We start from the raw sequence: 25,156 nt of genomic DNA on the forward strand, positions 1-25,156 counted from the left end.
GCACTGCCCGACTTTTTTTCTTTGTAAGAGACAGAGTCTCACTTCGTCGCCCTTGGTAGAGTGCCATGGTATCATAGCTCACAACAACCTCAAACTCTTGGGCTCAATTGATTCTCTTGCCTTAGCCTCCTGAGTAGCTGGGACTACAGATGCCCACCACAGCATCTGGCTATTTTTAGAGACAAGGTCTTGATTTGGCTCAGTGTGGTCTCGAACCTGTGAACTCAGGCAATCCATCACTTCAGCCTTCCAGAATGCTAGGATTACAGGCATGAGCCATTGCGCCTAGCCAGGATTTAAATTCTTGCAGCCACAAGCCTGAGAGCCTCTGCTTCTTGCTGGCTGGAGGCTGCAGACTATAAGTTGCTCTTAGCTCCTAGGCATTGCCTTCAGGTCCTTGCCATGGGGCCACTTACTTCATCAAGACAGAAAGAAGAGTCTGTAGAGTGATTCTGCTAGCAAAGAGGAGTCCAATTCGAGAAATGCAGTCTCCAGAGGGACACCCCATCACCTTTGCCATGTTCCATTGATAAGAAGCAAGTCACAGATCTCACTCACACTGAAGCAGAGGGGACCACATGGGGCACAAATACCAAAGGCAAGGCTCGTGGGGTGGATGTCTTTGAGTCCATCTGTCACAACAGTAATGGTTGAGTGTTGGGTGAGTGGCACAGATGACAGATGCTACAGGAGCTCAAGAGGAATGTTCCTTTCAATGCACCTGCTGGGCTCACTGTGCTGAGGTGGCATCACCACCTGTAGGCTCATGCCAGTCAGATGTCTGGGCACTCCTATTTTAATATGAGATCGTGAGATGTGGGCACTACCACCAGTCCACAGGTAAAATGGTGACCTTGCAAATGGTCCTGGAGATCATGGATTCTGACTGCCACAGTGGCAGGCCCACCCATCACCTGATTCAGGAAGGAGGCAGGGGCTATTATCCAAGAGTCAGAGGGTCAGGCATTAGGTGACGTCTGTAGGTATGAGGAAATGGGGAAGCATTCAGGAGATGGCGTTCCTGAAGATGCACTGGGTACACCTAATCGGGGACAGGACAGGTTGGAAGAAGGACAGAGAGGAGTCCGAGGTGAGTCTGAAATGAGGTGGCCCAGGCATGAACAGGTCAGAGCTGCAGAGGATGGCTGAAGAAGTGATTCATTGACTCTTTTCTCCAGCTCGGGATAAATAACCTCTAATTTCTCTGGAGCACTCCTAGAAACAAAGAAATCCTTCATAAATTCATTGTATTCAGATATTCCATTGAATTTTCCACTGGCCATGTAGCATGAAGATACAAAAGCTAATGGAGAAGTGGTCTCCTTGACCTCATGAGGCCCTGTGTGCATCTATGTTGCGTGGGTTTGTACATGTGTCCACATGTGGGAAGGAATAAAGGACGGCTCATACCTTTTCAGTAAGTCACTGGCATTCTAGGAGAGAGAGAAAGAGAGTAAGGATCACAATCAGTTCACGAGTTCCCATCATTTCCAAATGCCCTTCCCAACTCACTCTTGGAGGCAACTCTGGTGTGCCACCTTGAGAAATGAGGTGATATCACCCCTCTTTTGCACCCACTCTGCTGCAGAAGCACTATGTGGTCTGAGATAAGTCACCACCAGCACATGTCACCACATATCACATGAGCCCCTCCCTCTTACACCTAGTATTTGGGGAGAATCCCAGCCTTTGGGAAACGCCTCAGGATTGCACCTGCAGTGTGTTGGCATCTAGCTCCTTGGCTGTCCTCTCCAGATCAGTGACCAGGCTGCTGAGCTGTGCTACTGCCCTGGAGATGTCAAGGATTCTGACCACCTCTGCTGACATCTCCTCCAGCTGGTCCAGTTGCTGCTGAGGGAGGGCATCCAGCTGTCCGCTGAGTTGGTGCTGGCTCTTCAGCTCAGCCTCCAGCCTGCGATTCTCATGGTCTACCTGAAACAACAGAACGGGCAAGATTCAGTGTCAGACGGCTCCCTCCTGCCAGTCTCTGAAAATCTGAGTGCGGGTGCAGATTCCTCCGTTCCCCTCCCTCTGCGTGTGTAGGTGTTGCAGAGGCAGCTGCTTTCCTCACAAAGGCAGGGACAGCTCTCCTTCCCACCTCACACTCCTGTGAACATCTACAGATGCCATGTCTTACCCTGGAGGGAAACACAGACACACAGACACACCTATGCACACACACACAGAGACACACATACCCACATACACAGAGACAAACACAGGCACACACTAACACGGACATGCATTAATACACACAGGTACACACATGCGTGCACAGACACACAACACACACACATATACGCAGGTACCCAGAGACAGACATATATTAATACATACAAATACACACAAAGGAACACATGCATGAACGCACATGCACACACATAACCCACATACATACACACCCAGACTACACACCTACACACATGCAGAGACAGAGAAACACGCATGCATGCTTATGTACTTATACACATGTACACACACCAACTCACACAGATACAGATATACACACATACGCACATGTACACAATACACATAATATACAACATACATAGATTTATCCATATATACACAGACACCTACACATGTACACACAGAGAACCACACATGTGCACATACACTCACAGATACACATAACACACACACATACATACACACTCCTAAGCACACACAGATATACACATTTTCACACATACATGCACATATATACACATGCAAACACACAGACACATGCACATACATACACATACATGCATTTACACACAACACACACATTTACATGCTTAAAGGGACACACATACATGCATGTATACATACATACACGTGTAACACCCAGAAGCACACACACTCCTAGACCCATGCAGACATATACATACAGACACACGGCACATATATAACACATGTACATGTAGAGAGACACACAAGGACACATACAGAGCCACACACACTCACACACACACGGACACACACGTCAGTTGGCCACACCTTCTCACTGCCTGCATTTAGCCCTTTTTAGGTGATAAGGTAAGGAGAGAGAGGTCATGCTCAAGTGAGCAAAAGGAAAAGAAAGGTATATTCTCGAGACAGAAAGGAGAGCTGTGGCTGGTGTAATTTTCAGTTTGTGAGACGCTTGCCTCCTTTGATCCTTACTGTGAGCCAGGTATAGCAGGCTCTACCAGGATTGGTTTTCATTTAGCATGTAAGTCACATGGAGATCAGGGGCTTATCTTGCCAGATGTCACTCGGCTGGCAAAGCCTGACGCCAAGGCCAACACCCCGATTTTCAGCCTTTACAAGCCCCCCACACAGAGGGTTGCTCCGGGGACAGACGTGCAGAACAGGAAAGGGCCCCTGAGGACTCAAGGTGGTCCTCCCCAGGAAGCCGAGAAACCCACCTGCAGAGCCTGCAGCTTCTCCTCCTCCTGAGCCTTGAGCCGATGAAGTTCTCCAATGTCCTTTCTCAGCTTCCTGCTCCGGCGGTTGAGTCGTTCCTAAAGACACAGACACACCTGCTTGTCAGACTGGGGGTGAGGGTGGCACCCACGGGGAGGAGACGACGGAATACAGTGGGGTTCTGAAAGCCAGGATGAGGCAAATATAACATTCTGCCTAAAAATAAGTGCCTTTCAGGTGTCATGCTTGGTGTAAGGAACTTGAGATTTTACTTAAAGGATAATTATGAGAAAAAGGTAATGAATAATTTTTTTTTTAAGTCTTAAAACTACACCAAAACAACAGTATCAGAACCATTTCTTCTTGACTTCAGGGTGCTTTTCTCCCAACATATAAAAGTTACATGACAATCTTCTGGCACTTCTTACTACTTCACATTAACAAGTGAAGCCAGTCTGGAGAGAAATGCATTAAAGAGGAGGTGGCAAATCTCTGGTACCACTCCTCCCTGGTGCTCTCCAGCAAGGCCAGCAAGAACCCTTGATTAGGTGCAAACCCACAGCCCCAGGCAGGCATGTGCTTAGCTCACAGCAACCTCAAACTCCTGGGTTCAAGCCATCCTCCTGCCTCAGCCTCCCGAGTAGCTGGGACCTCAGGCACCTGCCACCCCATCTGGCTATTTTTCTACTTTTAGTAGAGATGGGGTCTTGCTCTTGCTTATGCTGGTTTCAAACCCTGAGCTCAAGAGATGCTCACACCTCAGCCTCCCTGAGTGCTAGGTTTACAGGTGCGAACCACCAAGCCTGGCCTCTCTCTCTCTCTCAATCTTAAATCAGTATCTGGAAAGGTCAGTGTGTCCCCGAACTATGGATAGAGTGGATGATTTGAATTTCTTAAAAAAGGTTCACTTTCAGGTTTTTGATAAACTATAAGAGAAGCAAACATAAACAAAGCTAGTCCTGATATCAGCATAGGCCTGTAATGAATCGAGGTGGAAGAAAGGGGAGGATGTCAACAAAAGACCCTGGAAACATTCTTCTTGAAATCCATTGTGAAATGAGCTGCAAAATGTACTTGCCCTACCAGATAAAAAAGCATTCAAAGTCATAGTAACAACAATAGTACTGGTGCAAGAAGAAACAGAAAATGAAAGAGAGAGCTCAGACTCATTTTCGAAAGGAATTTAAAAAGAAAAAGCAGCATACAAATCAGTGTGAAAGGACAGAATCTGTACAAGATGGACTTGAGAAAACAGCCTTCCAATCATAGAGCAGTAGAACTGGTTCCCTACCTAGAACTATATGAGAAGGTGGACTCCAGATGGATTAAAGACCTACGTGTGAAAGGTAAAATTATAAAACAAATAAAAAAAAATGTTAGTGTATAGATTTGAGACCTGAGTGTAGAGAAAGTTGTTTTCAACAATCCCCTCAAAACACAAACCATGAGGGAATTTTAAAATTTGATTACATTGAGTATTTGTGTTTAATGACAGCACTATGGAGAAAATTAACAGAGAAATGAGATGTTAAGAGATGATATCTTCAATGTCTTTAATCGACAAGAAAGTTATATGCAGAATAGAGAAAGGTAAACCTATTATGTCAACAAGAAGATAGAAGCCCAACAGAAAAATCTACCGAGTCTGAACAGTTAATTCACAGAAGAGAGACTGCAAAAGGCTATATGATACAGATGAATAGATGCCCAAGCTCATCAGTGATTAGAACAGTGGTTCTCAACCTTCCTAATGCTGCCAACTTTTAATACAGTCCACAGGGGTCGTGACCCACAGGTTGAGAACCGTCAGATTAGAGAAATGGCAATTAACACAGCAGTAAAATATTATTTGACATCTTTCAGATTAATAAAAATTGGACAACTGGATATGCCCAGAGTAGGGGAGGTGCATGAGGACCCCAGGCTTGGAGATGTGTGCTGGCTCAGTCCTTCCACCGAGGGTCCCAGGCACCTACGTGTGCTCCTTCTGTGATCCAGTTGTCCCATTTCTGGGTCAATAAATACTAGAGAATTCTTCACTTAGGCCGTGAGAGGACATGCACACTACTGCATTTTTTTGTGGCAGCAGAATTAGGGTCATGTAAAGTCCATTCCTGGGGAAATAGTTAAGTAAAATGTGGCAGATCCCTCTCTGGGATACTGTGAAGCTGTCAGAAGCCAAAGACTGTTTGACACAAAACATGGATTGATCTCAAAGATTTGGTGTGTAATGAAAAAGCAAGAAATAAGATGATGCCTACAATATCATGCTATTTTGTGAATTAAATATGCAAACACAAAATACAGCAATATGTGTTTTGCCAAATCTTCTACATATAAAAAAAAGAACAAATGACTTTAATGGTTGTCCATGGAGGGAGGATGGGAGAGGAATTGTGATAAAATGGAAAAGAAATAACACAAGAAAAGGACTTGTGAACTAAAGATAAGGACAAACTATTAACTGAAGAGTATGTTTCATTAACTAAATCCTTCCCACCTCATGTCAAAAAAATTTTTGTTTTTATATTTTGGAGATGTACATGTAGAAGTCAAGGGATGGAGAAGATGGTCTGAGATACTGTTGTTGAAATCAAGATCCCAGGACTGTGTGTGAGAGGCCAGCGAGGGCATTCAGGAAACAGCTTCTGTAAGCAGAGGAGACAATGATGTCACCAGAAAGGTATTAAAAATGTGCCATGTCACTGGGTTTTACCTGCAGGCATTTCCCATCAGAGAGAGGATAAAAAACTCATAGACAGAGTGGGAGGTAATAACTGGCCAACAGAAGCATCGCTGTGGGTCTTGCCTAATTTATATTTCCAGTGTTCTCTCTGCTGCTCCAGACTCTCTTCACCAGCTCACAGGGTTGTCTCCGTTTCCTGAACACACCTGTGCAGCCACCCTCCTTATGGCTTATCTCTTACTTCCCCCTGCCAGGAATATTTTTTCTGCCTGTCAAAATCAGGCTTGTCAAGGTCCAGTTCAAAAAGCCACAGTCCTATCATCTGGAAGTTTAAAGTTTAATACATTCAACTACAGATGCTGTGCAAAGAAACGAAAACAAAGAGAGAGAGCATAACGGCAATAAAGATAAACACATGGAACCATCGTAGATAACACAAACGTATCATTTTTAGTATTCAAAATGAATAAGGTGAAGTCTTTTGTTTTAAAAAAATACTTAATTCATCAACTTTTTTCATTAAAATGATATTTGATGGGTTTATATCATGAGAATAAGGCATTCATTGGAATTAAAAAGCAAAATTCTTGGGGCCGGGCATGGTGGCTCATACCTGTAATCCTAATACTCTGGGAGGCCGAGGTGGGTGGATCTCTTGAGGTCGCTATGAGCTATGATGCCATGGCTCTGTACTGATGGCAACAAAGTTGAGACTCTGTTTCAAAAAAACAAAACAAAACAACCCCCCCAAAAAAAACAAACAAACAAAAAACAAAACCAAAATCCTAGCAAAATTCTTTAACTTTTTGCTTAGAGAAAAAAAAAGACATTCCTTAGAGGAAAAAAAAAGATAAATTGAAATATAGAAAGTAGTCCAAGGCCTGTCTTGCTTTAAAGAATATTTTTAAAAGTTTGTCACTCTGTCAGATAGCAGATAAATTGTGATTTCACACTTGAAATCACATTAAAAAATTTGTTTTCATAAAAAGTCATTAAATACTCTGGGGGGCCAAGACAGGTAGATTGCTTGAGCTCATGAGTTAAAGACCAGCCTGAGTAAAAGTAAGACCCTTTCTCTAAAAAATAGGAAAACTGAGGCAAGGGATTGCTTGAGTCCAAGAGTTGGAGGTTGCTGTGAGCTATGATGCCACAGCACTCTACTCAAGGCAACAGCTTGAGACTCTGTCTCAAAAAAAAAAAAAAGTCATTAAATAACAGTGAAACATGAGAAACTGGCAACATCAACATACATTTGTTCTCAACTTACTAACAAATAAAAGTTGTTAGATGAAAAGTATCTATCTCTGACACATTAAACAATATTACCAACTTTCAAAATGTACGCTCCTTACAGAACAAATAGCTTCCCAATGTGGATAAAAATGATATTTCCCTCATGAATGTGATCTAGAAAATGTCATAATATTAACTTAAAGGATATATGCATAAATATATGACCTCAACAAAGAGTCTTATTTGAATCTACAAGTCCAAACTGGTAAAAAACAATGTTATAAAATATACAGGTACTCTTAAATAGAGTTAGGGCACCTGAGGTTTAAATAAAGACAAGTTAACATGATTCAGATATGTAAAGGAAAACTCTTTGTGATATATCCAGCTACTGGTTGAGAAAATGAAAGAACCCCCCAAAAGTCACGATTCTTAAAGTAACCAACAAATTTAATGCCATGACCATTAAAATCTTAGGGAATGCTCTATAAGGCTTAGCAACCTTGTCTGAGAGCACTCATCTGAAAGAACAGTCAACAAAAATATCAGGTATTAATAAAAACCTGTTAATCATTGTGGAAGAGAAAAAAAATTAAATTGCAAAGATGCTGCTAGATTTAAAGATGAGCCATAAAGTAACAAGTATCAAAACTATATAATAATGGCTGGGCGCAGCAGCTCCTGCCTGCAATCTCAGCACTTTGGGAGTCAAAGTTGAGAGGACCACTTGAGCCCAGGAATTTAAGGTTACACTGAGCTATGACCAGCCCATTCCACTTTACCTGCGGTGATAGAGCAAGATCCTATCTCTCTCTAAAAATAAAAACAAAGAAAAACCCCACAAACAACAAAACCCCCTTACATTAATAATAACCTTAAAACAGAAAAAAAAAAAATTAATGAACTGGAGTAAAAAAAAAAAAAATCGTTTATCATAAGAATTTTTTATGTCAAGCCAGAAACAAAAATACAAACACCGCCACATAAATTTGGAAAGAATTCACTGTAACAAAAAGGATTTGGGGACAACTGGATACCAGAATAAGGAAAAATTAACATGGATTCATTCTTCATACAACACACTATATTGAATTAAAAATAAAACAGAACAGTATAATCATATGACATAAATTTCTGAGTATTCAAGACATGGAGCTGGCGCTTGTAGCTCAGTGGTTAGGGCACCAGCTACATACACCAGGACTGGTTTCGAACCTGGCCTGGGCCTGCTAAACAATAAGGACAATTACAACAACAATGAAAAATAGTCAGGCGTCATGGTGGGCGCCTGTAATCCCAGGTACTTGGGAGACTGAGGCAAGAGAATCGCTTAAGCCCAAGAGTTTGAGGTTGCTGTGAGCTGTGATGCTACAGCACTCTACTGAGGGTGACATAATGAGACTCTGTCTCAAAATAAATAAATAGATAAATAAATAAAAAGAAAAAAGAAAAAGAAAAAGAAAAAAAGATGTGGAGCTTATGTTGTTAAAATTAATGGAACTCACATAAATGCAAATTTCTAAAATATTTGCCCCAAAATTACAATTATAAAGAAGAGAAATAACAGAATGAAAAACATAGGTGAAACATAACTAATGTGGCTTATTATCCAAAAGATAAAGTACTTTGATGCAATCGTGTAGAATTTATTCCCTGATGCTAGGAGAAAATGTAGCCAGTGAGTCTTCACAGATAAAGACTTTATCACCAGCATTATAATCAAGCAAAGTAAAACAATGTAAGTCACTGTTACACTCTTAATTAAATCAGCAAAACACATTAAAATGATTGACATCAACACTGGTCAGTGAGGAAACAGATACACAAATATGACTTTCTAGATTTATAAATTCTTCTGTCTTTCTAGAATACAGCCAGGGATTACATAATTCCTTTAAAAAGAATATAATTTATAATATTTAATTTACAAATTTTACATCAGAGAAGTAAACACATAGTAAAAACTCATTTAAAAACCCCTTAATTACAAAACTATGCTGCCAACATCAAGCACACGCTGGATCCCCCATTATAATCGCTTCTTCAGAAACACCCTCAACTCTCTTGCTTCTCCCTCTCTGTATTATTTTTCACACAATTCCCTATCTTTGGGTAAAATATGCCGTTACTTTTTGGTTGACTGTCCTCAAGTATCCTCCTGAAACATGTTAAATCCCTTAGTTTCAAGCTTCAAACTGGTGCTCAAACTGCTTGCCAACACTAGCCAGTGTCTCTCAAAGGTTCGCTTTTCCAAACTCTATCACACAGTCATCTCTCTTTTCAAACCTTTCACATCCAGACTTCTACCCACACTGGTAATGTTCCTTCCTCACATGTATATTATTGAGGAAATAAACCCCAGAACACCCAAACTATCTCCAAAACTGCAAAATTCCTTCCACTTGCAGACACCTCCTTTTGTTCCTGCTGTTATAGTGACACAGTGTATCCCCAGTCAAGGTTCACTTCTCAGCCATCATCTTACTGTGCACAGCATCATTCAACACAATCTATTACCACTGCTTAAAATACACCACTCCCCTTATTTTACACCTGCCTTTTTTGTGGCTTATCCTAAGTCTCCTTTTCTTGGTCCTCCTCTACCTACATCTAAATCACGGCCTTTCCCAGGATCTTGCCCCAGAACTCCTTTCCTGAGGATAGAGCATCAATTCTCTTGGACTTAAGTAATATCTTTATTCTGATAAGATAGATCCCTGTTCTACGTTCTGGAAATACTAGAAATCTAGATTTTATATCCACCTGCATATCTAAGATCCTACTTTGATGTGTCTCAACTTGGACTTAACTTGTTCTAAATGAAACTCTGGTGTTTCATTCAAACCTGTTCTCCTAAGCCCTTATCTTTCACATCATCCACTCAGTTTCTCAAACCAGAAACTCATGAAGTCATCTCTGATCCTCCTCGTTCCCTCACCTCACTTCTAGTTTATCAGTAAATCCTGTTGATTCAAACTCTAATGATAAATTCTTCAAGTGCAACAAGACTTCTCCAGGCCAGGGCCTCTGCACGTGCTCCCTGCCTCCCAGTCTTCACACTGGTGCACTCCTCTTCTTCCAGGTCTCAGTTTCACTGTCACTCCTCCATCAGGCACTCGCTGCCCACACTCACATGGGTCACCCATTGCTCTCCATCTCAGAGCCTTGTTTCTTCTTTCCCCTAGCTCGTTAAACACTTATAATTCATTTTATTTCTTGTCTATCTCTCTTACTAAAACACAAGTTCCCGGCAGTAGGGATGGCAGCATCTCATGGATTCCTAGCTTGTACTACAATTCCTAACACACAGCAAGAATTATTAAGTTTTGCTTTAATTAAAAAATATTGTTATTTTACTTGTTTTAGGTTTCTTGTCATTACTTAAGGACAGACTTGACAAGGATTACTTCCCACAGTACTTAGCATACCTACCATCCAGCACAAACTACAGACTTGAAAAAGTCACTTAGTGGCTGGGCACGGTGGTTTATGCTATAATCCTACCACTCTGGGAGGCCAAGGTGGATGGATTGCTCAAGCTCTCAAGTTCAAGACCAGCCTGAGCAAAATCGAGACCCCTGTCTTTACTAGAAATAAAAAAACTGAGGCAAGAGGCCAAGATTTGGAGGTTGCTATGACCTATGACACCATGGCACTCTACACAGGGTGACAACTTGAGACTCCATCTCAAAAAAAAAAAAAAAAATCACTTAGTGAGTGAATAGGTTTCTCTATCTCATGCCTGTCCCAACTCTCCTGCTGACACTGCACCTTGAGGGAATGATGTTAGAATCAAAGCGAACTTTGTCTCTTTGGCTTTTTATTTCTCCATCTTTTCATAGTTACCTCCAATCTGGACTCCCTCTTTCTCTTCCTGTATCATAGCATATTCTCTCTGGAAATTCAGCTTTTATTATTGGCTAAAAAGACATCAAGCAAAAATATTGCCAATATTCCAACTGATCAACTGTTAACTAGATTGGGGTTGGGGGAAAGGTGGTAAAAATAATTCTAAAGCTAATTGAAATAAAAATACATAAATATTCGTAAAAAAATCTGAAAAGTAAAAGTATTGTGAGGATTCTATCACAATAACTGACATTAAAACATATTGCAAAGGGGGGCGGCGCCTGTGGCTCAGTGAGTAGGGCGCAGGCCCATATGCCGAGGGCGGCGGGTTCAAACCCAGCCCTGGCCAAACTGCAACAAAAAAATAGGCGGGCGTTGTGGCAGGCGCCTGTAGTCCCAGCTACTCGGGAGGCTGAGGCAAGAGAATCGCGTAAGCCCAAGAGTTAGAGGTTGCTGTGAGCCATGTGACGCCACGGCACTCTACCAGAGGGCGGTACAGTGAGACTCTGTCTCTACAAAAAAAAAAAAAAAACATATTGCAAAGGGTACATGTGAAACTTACTAAGCGTAGATTATAAATGTTTTAACACAATAACTAAGAAAAAGCCAGAAAGGCTATGTTAACCAGTGTGATGAAAATATTTCAAATTGTATATAAAACCAGCACCTGATACCCCATGATTGCATTAATGTACACAGCTATGATTTAATAAAAAAACATATTGCAAAAGTACAATGTCTAAAATGATTGACTCCTTGGTAGAAATAGAATATAACAAAATAGAGAGTCAAGAAAATATTCAAGCAAAAATGAATAGATGGCATATTATGAAGTTGGCATCCAAATCAGTAGGGAAACTATATGAATTATCCAATAAATGCTGATAGGACAAATTGACTGTAACTTGGAAACAGTAAAGTTAAATTCCTCCCTTATGCTTTCACAAAAATATATCTCAGAAAAATCTAAGTCCTCCAAAATATATGTTGAAGGATATTTATTGCAACACTGTGTGTAATCTTACCAAAAAAACAATAACCTGGAATAATGCAATGTTTGCCAATTCATGGTACATTCATACACTTCAGTATCAGGCAGTCGTGGAAAAGAATTCAAGAGATCTATACATACTGATAGAAAGTGAGGACATGTCCAAGACATTTTTAGATGATAAAAATAAGTTACAGAAAAAAATATAGAGGTAATTCTTTGTGTAGTTTTCTTTTTAAAGAGTACATTTAGACACACACACAATTTTCTGGAAGGATACACAAAAATCTAACAAGGGCTACCTCTGGAGGCTGAGAGTGGAAGGAGAGAGGAAGAAAGATGTTTAGTTTTGACTTTATACCTTTCAGTGTTACTGAATTTATCACTAAAAATATGCAACTTTTATGATAAACACCTCATAAAATAAGATAAAAAGCATTATAGAAAAAAAGGAAAAGGAAAGAAAAGACAAATGCAGGAAAAAGAGAATCACGCACTAATTTCCAGGTTTCAATAGATTCACAGGAATTACTAGTGTGTGTAAAATCTGATTACATTTCTAGCCAAGTTTCTAGTATTATCAACTTGGGAGCCAAATAGTCTTAGTCCTAAAAGAGTTTTACATTATCTGCGTCATCCAGTCCATCTACTTGATTCTACAGATGAGCAGACTGAGAGTGGCCTCTGCTCCCTGGATCTCGGACACCACAGTGATAGTATCCTCTTTTAGACAGACTCACAGTGATGCACTGAAACTCTAACGTCAGTAGCAAAATACACACAGAAAAAGAGAGACAAGGGTCCAAAAGAGGATAAAGCAGAAGAAACAAAGAAAGGGGTCAGTTGTGGACCCTCTCTGAGGGGTCAGGCATAATGAACATGTAGGAAGGATCGGCTCAAGGACACAGGGACAGGGGCTGGCCGCAGTCATCCAGTCATACCTTGTAGTGGCTGGTGGCATTTTCAATGGCCAGCTCCTGATGAGACTTGTGTTCAGGGGACACTAGGCATTCCATACACAGAAGCAGTCCCCTCTCCTCACAAAACATGCGCACCCTCTTCTGGTGGCTGAGGCAGATATAGCCTGTCCCCAGCACCCCTTCAGAATAGGGCTTCCGGCAGACGGGGCAGGGGAGGGCTCCGGAGGCCGAGGCCTTCTCCACGTGCTGGGTCAGGCACACTCTACAGAAGAGGTGTCCACAGTCGGTGCTCACCGCCTCCTTCAGGCACTCTTGGCAAATAGGGCAGATTCCTCCCTCCTGGGTCTCCTTGCATAAAGGGAGCATGGCCTCCTCCTCACCCCACCAGCCTCCTGTCTACAGGACTCCTCTGCTGGGTCTTCAGATGTCTTGTCATAGGCAGAAGGCAGCCCTGGAGCAGCCTGGCGGACAGGATTTAGCCTCCAACTTCAGGCAACTGTTCAAGTTCCATCAAGGGAGCAGCTGCATGGACCACACAAACCATGATTCTGCACAAATTTCAGAAATACCTTGTCAGTTTTGACATGCACCCTCTGGTTTCTCCGTATTTGCTAAGTTTGAAGTCTTTATTTTTCATACACCTGGGGGAAGCAGGTGATCCAATAATCATTTCTGTTTCCCTCGTAAGAGCTTTCTGTGAATATTTTTATGGCCTCAAATTACAAGGCAAGAGTGCCACGGTCATGTCCAAAAGCCAGCCAGACTGTCATAAACTTAACAATTTGACTCTCCTCTGTTTTGCTGTCAGTTGAGAGAGTTTGGCAGGAGTCTGTGGCTGTTCTCTCCCACACTGTCACACTATGTGGCTGTCCATTATTACTACCTATCATTTGCAGCATCTCTAGCAGCTAATCATTTTCCCAAATCCATCCCTTCCAGGGTCATATGGATTCCATAACAAAAGGAAGAGAAAGAGAACAGGACATAGAACAGACCGGAGACTCATATAATGTTTGAGGCCACTTTGTTTCTTCCTGTCAAACCACCTCCAAAGATAACCCAAAGAAGAAATCACCCCCTGTCACTTCCCTCAAATACTGTGCATTCACTCTCATTGCTTCATGTTACATCTCTTGCCTGGTCCTCCTCCCAAAAACCTCTCTTAGTACCTTACCTCAACTTCCTCAGGCTGCAGACCTGGGAAGATGGCCAGCAGGCGAGTGGTTCTTAAGTCGTGCCAATTATACATGTGTACGTTCGTATGTCAGTAAACCTGGGGAGGAGGAGGTAGAGAGACTTGCCTGTTCCTGGAAACATTGAATTACCAGGAAAATAAAACTTCCCATGATCTAGGGTAGTGGGAAGGAGAGATGGACTTTGGTTGGTGCAGGGTGTGGCTTGTTTGCTCATGGGGAGGAGACAAGTCTTGGACCTTTGACGTAAACATGATGGGAACTAAGACTAGACTTGTGGAATGGGGACCCTAGAACCCCAGCTTAGGGAACATTGGGATCCAAGCATCACAGAATTGTAACACCTATTCATGATGCTGGAATGTCAGCTGCCCACCTCACTGTCCTCCAATTTCCCTCCAGTTAGGCTGGTCTTGGCATTGACTTTGGGTGAGCTCACAGGATGGATTTTAAAGATTCCATTATAGGCTCAGCGCCTATGGCTCAAGCGGCTAAGGCGTCAGCCACATACACCTGAGCTGGTCGGTTTGAATCCAGCCCAGGCCCGCCAAACAATGACGGCTGCAACCAAGGGATAGCCAGGCGTTATGGTGGGCGCCTGTAGTCGCAGCTACTTGGGAGATGGAGGCGAGAGAATCACTTGAGCCCAGGAGTTGGAGGTTGCTGACAGCTGTGATGCCACAGCACTCTACCCAGGGCGAGACAACTTGAGGCTCTGTCTCAAAAAAAAAAAAAAAAGATTCCATTATATAGGCACAATTGATTAAATCACTGGCCATTGATGATTAACTCAGTTCCCAGGCCTCTCTCCCTTCCATGGAAGTCAGATTTAGGGCTGCCACTTAAGGTTTTAAAGACCCAAGATTCTTTTTTTTTTTTTGGAGACAGAGTCTCACTTGGTCACCCTTGGTAGAGTGCCGTCGTGTCACAGCTCACAGCAACCTCCAACTCTTGGGCTTAAGTGATTCTCTTGCCTCAGCCTCCCGAGTAGCTGAGACTACAGGCGCCCACAGCAAAACCTGACTACTTTTTGGTGTAGGTGTCATTGTTGTTTGGCAGGCCTGGGCTGGGTTCCAACCTGCCATCCCCAGTGCATGTGGCCAGCGCCCTAACCACTGAGCTATGAGCGCCGAGCCAAAGAGTCAAGATTCTTGTTGAAAACTTCTCTCCATGGCCTCTTACCTCAATCCCATTTCACCACTGTTTGCTGTAGGGTTGTGTAATATTGTGATATAATTTAAAAATATACACCATATATTTGGTCCTCAGTTTCTGAAACTGTTGAACAGATGTTCCTTCACTTATGATGAGGTTACATCCCAGTAAACCCATCACAAAGTCAAAAATTAAAAATCCATCCATCCTAAGTCCGTATGCCCCTCAATTTATAATGGGGTTATGTTCAGGCAAATGTATCTCTTATTATTTATACTAAGCCCCTTTCAAACATACCTGAGTTTATGCTAATGAGGTGACCTTGGAGGATGGAAGCTGGTTGCAGGAAGAATCTACCTTGTGATTAGAGGGTTGAAACTTTCAACCCCACCTCTGACTTCCAAGGAGGGAAGAGAGGCCTGGGAACTGAGTTAATCACCAGTGGCCAGTGATTTAATCAGTTGTGCCTACATAATGGAATCTTCTTTTTTTTTTAAAGCATTCTTTTTTTTAGTTTTTTTTTTCTTTTTTTTCTTTTCAGTTTTTGGCCAGGGCCAGGTTTGAACCCACCACCTCTGGTATATGGGGCTGGTGCCCTACTCCTTGAGCCACAGGTGCTGCCCTACATAATGGAATCTTCAAAATCCTAAACGGGGCCAGGTGCTGTTGCTCACACCTGTAATCCCAGCACTTGGGAGGGCAAGGTAGGAGAATTGCCTGAGCTCACAGGTTTGAGACCAGCCTGAGCCAGAGCTGGTCTCTAAAAAATAGCTGGGCCTTGTGGCAGGTGCCTTTAGTCCCAGCTACTTGGGAGGCTGAGGCAAGAGGATCACTTGAACCCAAGAGTTTGAGGTTGCTGTGAGCTAAGATGCCACAGCACTTTACCACAGGTGACAAAGTGAGACTTTGTCTCAAAAACAAAACAAAACAAAAAAACAAAACAAACAGAGAGAAGTATCTTTTCATGTGGTAAAACAATTATATATATGTATGTGTGTATAAATATATATATATCAAGAGACAGGTGATTTTCATTTTCTCCCTCTCCTTTATGCTACTTTCCTGCCTCTGTTCTGCCTCTTCCCAGCAGAAAAGGCCTCCTACCTCTTCCTTGAAGCTACTCTATCAGCACCACACTCTAACCAACTGAGCTAACTGGCCACCCATCTTGAAGCTACTCTAAATCCTTCACATCAGTTGAAGCCCAGATCAAGTCCCAGTTTCCTGTGTGAAACTTTCCTGGCAACTCAGCCTTCATTCTTCATCCCAAGGCCTCCACTTACAGCTGGGCAGTCTGTTCATTGCACAAGAAGAGAAGCTGGGCTTAGCGCCCATAGCACAGTGGTTACAGCACCAGTCACATACACTGAGGGTGGCAGGTTCGAGCCCAGGCTGAGCCAGCTAAACAACAATGACAACTGCAACAAAAAAATAGCCAGGCATTGTGGCAGACACCGGTCATCCCAGCTACTTGGGAGGCTGAGGCAAGAGAATTGCTTAAGCCCAAGAGTTAAAGGTTGCTGTGAGCTGTGACGCCGCGACACTCTACAAGAGTGACATAGTGAGACTCTGTCTCAAAAAAACAAAAACAAAAACAAACAACAACAACAAAACAAGAATAGCAGCTGGTGAGTGAGTGGGAGCTGAGACCCTCCCTCAGGGGTAGCATTGGCCTGGAAGAAGAGGAGGGGCCCATGATAATTTACACAAAGGGGTGGAGGAACTTGCAGGTCCATGTTCATCTGTCTTTCCTAAACTACCATCTCATTTATTAACATTTGTTTTTTGCCAATTTCCCTGCCTTTGGCTCATACTTGTCTCCTTGAGGGACAGGATTTTGTCTTTCCATCTTTCTATATACTCCTATGCCTAGCCCAGGACTGGGCACCTTAAGCCACTCTCTTAAAGGTCTCCAAGTAAATCCTAAACTCAAATGCTAGCGATTATTTTCTCAATCCACATCCAAACTGATGACTCAAACGTTAGATCAGCAACAGTCCTCACCTTGAAAATACCCTCTGCATTGGCTCCTGGGTTCCCTCTCACTTCTTTGATCATCCTTAAAGGGATATTCATTCATTCCTAGCACCGGGATGTGGAACTAAATGGACTTCGAAGGCAGAAGGGAATCTTCAGATCCCCCCTCTGCTCCTGCACAGTTGTTAACCGTATGCAGGTGCCATAAACTTCCTCAGCATGAAAGCCATCCCAGATCCTTATTCCTGGCCTTGATCTCCCTGTTAAATTTAAACTCCGGGGCATCCTTGGCCTTTCCAGTATCTGGATTATGTTTGGTTGGGTGTTTGGGGCAGCCGTCTCCAGTGAGCAGTAGGTGGCGCTGTCTCCCAGCGGGCAGGACACAGCTTCTCCCTTTCACCTTTGGAAGGCCGACTGGAACTGCCAAAACTCCAGGGCATTGGGTTATTTCCTTTAAAACTAGCAGTGTAATTTCTCAGAGGAAGAAATATCTGGCTGTGGGAAGTTAGCCTGGAATTTGTAGATCAGGGATAGGGGAAGAAAGAAAAAGCATAAAACTGTGTAAGAGGAAGAGGGTTAGCCCAGGAGAGAGACGGAGCCCACAGGACAGCAGAAGGCAGGAGGACTAAGAGGAAAACTTGGCAGCAAAAATATGTCCTGTGGCAGAAGTAGCCAAAGAATTTTTTAAAAACAGAAATGCCTAATAGTGAATTTTAGGTTATCTGCTCTGCAAATGTGTCCTTTGATGAAATCTGTCCTCTACCCCATCTATTCTTGGACAAGCAGTCTACCTTGAGTGAAAGGCAATTTACAGAAATCACAGAAAAGCTGCTGGGCTCTATGTTTGACAATTATGGTCCTCAGAAAAACAGGATACAGCAGTGGCAGGGGTTCAAGACTTGAGACTCAAGAGATGTAAAGAACTCAGCAGAACTCTGGAGAGTTGCTAGTAAACGCAGGAAGTTCTTGGTGGAAACCTCTGAGTTTGACCCCATTGCATGGATGAAACAGCCTCAAGAACCACATGATTTCACTTATATGTGGAGTGCAAAAAAGTTGACTCATAGAAGCAGAGTAGAATGGTGGTTACCAAAGGCGGGGGTGGAGATTCTCTTGCCTCAGCCTTCCAAGTAGCTGGGACTAAGTTCAAGAGATCTACTGTGTATGACTAGAGTTAATAATAATGTACTGGATTTTTGAAAATTTCTAAGAGAGTAGGGTTTGAGTGTTCTCACCACAAAATGAAAAACTGGATGGAGTTGAAACACATTCTTCTTAGTAAAGTATCACAAGAATGGAAAAACAAGTATCCAATATACTCAATTCACAAGAATGGAAAAACAAGTATCCAATATATTCAATACTAATAGGAAGCCAGTAGATGAACTAATATATGCCCACACAAGAGAAAAACTCAATTCAATTCAGGCTGGCGGGAGGGTGAGGGGAGAGAAAGGAGGGGCGTTGATGCGCTCCCACCTAATGGGCACAATGTAAGGGTATATGTCTCTCTTGGGTGTGAGACACAATCACAATAGGGACTTTACCTAACAGATGCAAACAATGTGACCTCATCATTTGTACCCTCATATTAATCTGAAATAAAAACAAAAATAACTAGCCTGAAATATATTGAGGCTATTAGTCATTCACCAAGTTGATAATCCTTATTTTGAGTCCTAAAAATAGCTGTCGGATAGAACAGTGGATGTTTGGATGGAGAGGTTTTAGAAAGGAATGCGTCCTTCCTCTGAGTGGAGCGTGTATGAGGGGCTTGTTTACTGTAAGTACTTAGATTGACACACAAAAGGATTGGGTCACACAATTAATCATTTTCTTGTAATAAGGGAATTTATGAGCCTCCAACTCCAAACTCACTGAAGCATAGAGAAGAATCAAAAGGACTAAGCAAATGCAGAGAGTGATGACAGTGAGGCAGAGTGAGAGTCAGCCTGAAGTGGGATCCCAGCAGAGAAGACTTCAGAGACAACCCTTCTGCATAGTGGGGTGAGCAGAGATGTATGATGAAGTTCAGCCCTTGCACTGGCCCTTTCCAAAGTCCTGCAACAGACTCTAGCAATGTGTTCATATAAAATACTAAGTATTTTATAAAACTTTTAAATGTAACATATTTTAACCACAGTTAGGATTGGTGTCTTTCTATTCCACCTCCTCTCTGTCATAGTTTTTCTTCTATCAGGTGGCATTGATCTAGCTAAGGGGAAATTGAGTTCAACTTACATTTATTTTTTATGGAACAATCCTTTATTTTTTACATACTGTGATAAAGAAGTTTTCAATAAATAATCTTTCCAGTGGAGAATGAAAATCAGCCTCGAGCCATCAGCTGCTGCTCTCTGTTTAGGGCTTAGGCTCCACCTGGCCCAAGTGGTGAGGCAGAGGGGTATATTTCCCTTCCTTTATTAGCTTATCCCGCTGTTTCTTGATGGCTTTCATGCGTTGCATTGTTTTCAGCTGAGTTACACATTCTGTGAAATCATCAAATTCTATTTGCACTCTCTCTCTGCCTGGATAGTACCAATTCCATATGCACATTCTATCCATTCTTTTTCAAAAGCATGGCATTGAGCAGGATTCCTGTAGGGTTGTTCAGCACTTTGGATTGTCAACTGGAGATTTAAATTAAGGCCCGACCTTTTCTGTATATCAAAGAGAGGCATGACTCCTGACAGTGCCCTTGTCTGTTCTTAGTGGGCCGCAGCTTTAAGATCTCAGCTTACACTTATCAAGAAATGTGATTCATAAGCACTTCCATATATAGTCAAGTTATTGCTGTTGCTGACCAAGGATGCTGTCCACCTGTCACTGAAGCCAATCAACTGAGAAGTGGATGAGAGATCAACAGCTACACTTTTATTGACAGAAAAACCAGCAATTCCAGAAAACAGTGAAGATATCTCAAAGAACTGTTCTAGTTTCCAGTTTCTCTTTGTCATTTTTATACCCTCACAGCAAAAGTATACATCAACTAATGTTATTAATCAGCATAGTATAGACATTTAAACAGATGCCCCCACCCCCCTGCAGGTCACAAAGTCAAAATATGTTTTGTTTTCAAGGTGGCTGTATCTTCAAAGCATTTCTAGTTAGACTAAATTTGCAGTCAGTTAATGCTTCACTGAGTGCACAGAGTGCCCTGGGTCCTTGACCAGTACCATGGAGTCCAGTTCCCCAACTTGTCAATGACAGGAGGCCTTGGAAGTGAACAATCTCCAGAGGTCGGCACGTAGGCTCATTCAGCCTCACTGGAGCCTGTCCAGCAGTGCCTTATAGTAATGGATATTTAGGGTAACAGTGGCTGCCATCATTGCTAGCTGTCTTGATATAGAAATGGCTTCTGGGAACAACTTCTACCACCAACTGAGGTAACTCACTTGACACCAGAGCCTAAAGTACAAGGTCAGAAGGACCTATCAGGATAAGAATGTATTCTATGACATGAGGTACCAGAAGTCTATGGACAGTGGAGCCAATAAATCCTTTTAACTCCTAGATGTAGAACATTATAAGTGTAGAATTTGGTATCATCAAAATCCAATCAAAATGAAAGTTTTCTTCTGGAATATATTTAACAATGGAACATATAGAATTATACAAACATCATGAAATAAAATGATTTTTTTTTACATATTTCTATATGAAGTCAAGTCAATATAAGTTATTCTAGCATCAAAAAATAAACTTGAGTATATTTTGTTAGTTCTAGCCCAAACCAGTAACTTTTGAAGAAAAGAAATACATTTTAAACAGATGCCTAGATTTTTTTTTTGACACAATCTCACTACGCTGCCCTTGGTAGAGTGCCGTGGCATCACAGCTCACAGCAACCTCTAACTCTTGGGCTTATGCAATTCTCTTGCCTCAGCCTCCCAGGTAGCTGGGACTACAGGCACCCACCACAACACCAGGCTATTTTTTGTTGCAGTTGTCACAGTTGTTTTAGCTGGCCTGGGCCAGATTCGAACCAGGCTGGCACCGTAACCCCTGTGTTACAGGCACCAAGCCCAGATGCCTAGATTTTTTGATAATTACTCGATAAAGAATGAACATATAGGGCAGCGCCTGTGGCTCAAAGGAGTAGGGCACCGGCCCCATATGCCAGAGGTGGCGGGTTCAAACCCAGCCTCAGCCAAAAACTGCAAAAAAGAAAAAAAGAATGAACCATCTGAACACATTGAAACTTATATAAATTCCTCATTTTAGCATAAAATATTGGCATCTACAAAGATGATCTCATCATATACCTATACAACAAGGACTTAGCAATAAATAGGTCAATGACCTTTAGCAATTGGAGTATTTAAAGTTAGTTGGCTCAGCGCCTATAGCTCAGTCAGTAGGGCACCAGCCACATACACCGAGGCCGGCCCGGGCCAACTAAACAACAATGACAGCTGCAACTGAAAAATAACTGGGCATTGTGGCGGGCACCTGTAGTCCCAGCTACTTGGGAGGCTGAAGCAAGAGAATCGCTTGAGCCCAAGAGTTTGAGATTGCTGTGAGCTGCGACGCCACAGCACTCTACCAAGGGTGACATAGTGAGACTCTGTCTCCAAATAAATAAATAAATAAATAAATAAACAAAATAAAATAAATAAATAAAAATAAAGTTAGTCACTGCCCAGGAAAACTTGAAAGGCACTAAAACCTTAGACTCCCATAGTAAACTCTTGACAGTCTTCCCCCAAATTAACAGCACTAAAAATTGGCATGTTATTCACAATAATGATTGTGAACAAATATTAATTTTCTAAGCTTTCAATAATAAAAAGAAACAGATTTTGGTTAACATGCTAAAGGAAATGCCAAATTATTCATTCTTATCCAAGAAAATGTATTAGAAAGTGTTGTCAAATGAAAAAGAAATTTAGGCACTTAGAAGTATTTTTCTAAGAGAAAAATTCTAATATTTCTAATAGAAATATTAGAAAAAGTGGTTTAGGCACTTAGAGATATTTTTCTGGATTTTTTGATGTTTGTGGTATTTGTCAGCTTTTCTCTTTCCTTCTCCTCCTCCTTCTTTTTTTTTTTTTCAGACAGGTTCTTGCTCTGTCTCCTGAATCATAGCTCACTGAAACCTTGAACTTCCCAGCTCAAGCTGCGTCTGACCTTGAAAGCACGTGTAGTGAGGATAAGATGATAAGATGGAATCAGTCAGTTCTGACTGGTGGACTAACAAGACACAGCTGGTCTGGTTAGTTTAGTCCTAAGTTACCTTTACCTCCGGTCTCCCATTCTTACTGTTTTATAAATTTAGCTCCCATCCTAAAGAGTAGCTTCGGTGGATTGATTAGGAGATTGACTTTATTTTATTTTATATTTTAAGAGACAGAGTCTCCCTATGTTGCCCTGGGTAGAGTGCTCTGGCACCACAGCTCACAGCAACATTAAACTCTTGGGCTTAAGCGATTCTCTTGCCTCAGCCCAAGTAGTCCCAAGTAGCTGGGACTACAGGCGCCCGCCGCAACATCCGGCTATTGTTGTTGTTGTTGTTGTTGTTGTAGTTGTCATTGTTGTTTAGCAGGTCTGGACAGGTTCGAACCTTCCTGCCTCGGTGTATGTGGTCGGTGCCCTAACTACTGAGCATGGGCACCAAGCTTTTTGCCAGCTTTTTTTTTTTTTTTTTTTGTAGAGACAGAGTGTCACTTTATTGCCCTCGGTAGAGTGCCGTGGCGTCACACAGCTCACAGCAACCTCCAACTCCTGGGCTTAGGCGATTCTCCTGCCTCAGCCTCCCGAGTAGCTGGGACTACAGGCGCCCGCCACAACGCCCGGCTATTTTTTTGTTGCAGTTTGGCCGGGGCGGGGTTTGAACCCACCACCCTCGGCATATGGGGCCGGCGCCCTGCTCACTGAGCCACAGGCGCCGCCCTTTTTGCCAGCTTTTTAAAATTTACAATTTGTCACTGCTTTTCTCATTCTAAGTTAAAATTTACTTTGGTTTCTAATTTTATTTGTCAAATTTTGTGTCCTCTGACTTGAAAACGCCCAGCATTGGGTAAGCTTAAAACTCCACAAACCTGGACCGTCTCCCCTGCTCCTCCAGAACTGATTTTGGGCAGTGGGGATGCGCTGCTGGCGGGCGCTCCAGATACAACGGATTTCCTATGGTAAGCCTTGAAGAAGGTTGCAACCGAGGACAAGTTGCTTAGTAGCGCTGGAAGCAGGGCTCAGCGGAAGGAGGGACTGTTGCAACGCAGAATCCCAGACCCGGCCCGGCCTTGTGTGCTCAGCGGTCAGTTCCCTTGCACGTCCCTGCTGAAAGATCCTAACCGTCCTGGAGTGGTGGCGGTGTGGGCTGTGGCTCCCAGTGCTCAGGCTGTTTTCAGTTCCTTTCTTCCCAGCGGCTTCAGAATTCCAGGGGCAAGGCTTGCACTCGGTAGTTTGCAGGAAACTTTCAACGTGCATTTAAGCCTGGGGTGTTTCCAGTCCCACTCTCCCAACTTTTGTGTAACTTTCATGATTGAACATTTGCTTTAGAATTTAAGAAAAGGTCCTTCTCAAATAAAATCGGGGCAATATAGTAAGGATCACTCCTCCTCTACCCTGCATCGGTTGCTTTTCAAATGCCGCTTTCTAAGAGGCCGTGGGTCGCTTGCGCTAAGGGGCGCGCGCCGGGCTAGTTCCGGAGCGTGCTCAGCGCGTGGTCCGCGCGGCAACCATCCCAACTGTCCCTAACCGCCTCCCAGAGGCCCCACTCTTTGCTTGGCCCTCAGAGCCGTAAGCTTATCTCAGCTCTTGAGCCCGCAGCCAGGGCCGGATTGTCCTCTTTCCACCACCGGACTATTCTGTGGAGTCTCAGTGCGGCTTCCTTCTGGCCTCTCCTGCCCCAGCGGACTTGGGGTTGCCAGCTCATTTGGGTCCTCCGCGCCTTCGACTTCTTACAGAAGGGCCATCTCCATTCTACTGTAACTGAGGCCCAGGACCCTGAAAGGGAGACCCCAAAGGCCCCGAAAGTGGTCACCGAAACCAAGTACTTTTGTAAGTGACTCTGGAAAGATTTGTATTTGATTTTCTACAAGAGACAGCCTCAGAAAACGGCCTCCAAACCTTTTCTCTGCGGACCTCCAGTCCTTCAAGTCACCCCATACCGATCCATTTAGCAAAATCTCCAAGTGCAGTTCACCCAAAACCAATGGAATGAAAAAGCTTTGTTTAGACGCCATTTCCGCCTCTTTGTGCAGCTCCAATCTCTTCACATCCCGGTTTGCAAACTGAGATCTATCAGGGGCTTTTGTGACACAGAGGAACTCCTTACACTGACGACACACTAGAGCTGCAATTCTCGAAGCTTTGGTGTGTGTATTTTAGAGGCCCTGGCCTGAACAGATGTACAGACAGGCTTTTTGTTTCTGAGCCTGGTAAGGAGGACTGCTCTGACTCCAGCTCTTTGCAGAAAATTAGACGTGTGAGATGCAGGATTCTCATCCAACTAGGAATGAGGATGAGGGGAACAGTGTACTTGTATGCAGGAAAAGTCCACTTCAGACTTTACTACTGGGGGAGAAGGGAGGGAGGGAGGAAGGGGGAGAGAGATTTCTGAAAAGTCCAGAGAAGAGCAAACTACTGAAAAACTGAGGCCTGGATCAGAAGGATTTCTGCTTCCATTCATGGACTTATTAATTCAGACCAAGTCTCCAAGTGAAGACAACTAAAAGAGCTAGATAAAATATCTTAAAAGTATCTTTCTAAAAAACTCAAAACAGTGGTGGAAGGTGGCTCATGACTGTAATCCCAGCAC

General features: G+C 42.9%; 1 protein-coding gene across 1 annotated transcript; it reads right to left on the reverse strand.

Moving 5' to 3' along the window:
- On the reverse strand, positions 1-14,373 carry TRIM40 (tripartite motif containing 40). The gene is made up of 6 exons (XM_053603161.1): positions 14,244-14,373; positions 13,091-13,617; positions 3,393-3,488; positions 1,714-1,932; positions 1,411-1,433; positions 1-1,215 (listed from the first exon to the last, which is right to left on the reverse strand). The coding sequence occupies exons 2-6, from the start codon at positions 13,433-13,435 to the stop codon at positions 960-962; spliced, it is 939 nt and encodes a 312-aa protein (XP_053459136.1). The 5' UTR covers positions 13,436-13,617; positions 14,244-14,373; the 3' UTR covers positions 1-959.
- Positions 14,374-25,156: the final 10,783 nt, after the last annotated feature.

The sequence above is a fragment of the Nycticebus coucang genome, chromosome 9, assembly GCF_027406575.1.
Source record: "Nycticebus coucang isolate mNycCou1 chromosome 9, mNycCou1.pri, whole genome shotgun sequence".
Classification (NCBI taxonomy): domain Eukaryota; kingdom Metazoa; phylum Chordata; class Mammalia; order Primates; family Lorisidae; genus Nycticebus; species Nycticebus coucang.

Bases quoted from the DNA above. Each gene is read 5' to 3' on its own strand.
- TRIM40 (XM_053603161.1), bottom strand. From the start codon at position 13,435: ATGCTCCCTTTATGCAAGGAGACCCAGGAGGGAGGAATCTGCCCTATT. The intron at 3,489-13,090 runs GTATGACTGGAT...CTGTGTCTTTAG, and splicing joins ATGCCACCAGCCACTACAAG to GAACGACTCAACCGCCGGAG. The intron at 1,434-1,713 runs GTGCAATCCTGA...TCTCTCTCCTAG, and splicing joins TAGATGCCAACACACTGCAG to AATGCCAGTGACTTACTGAA.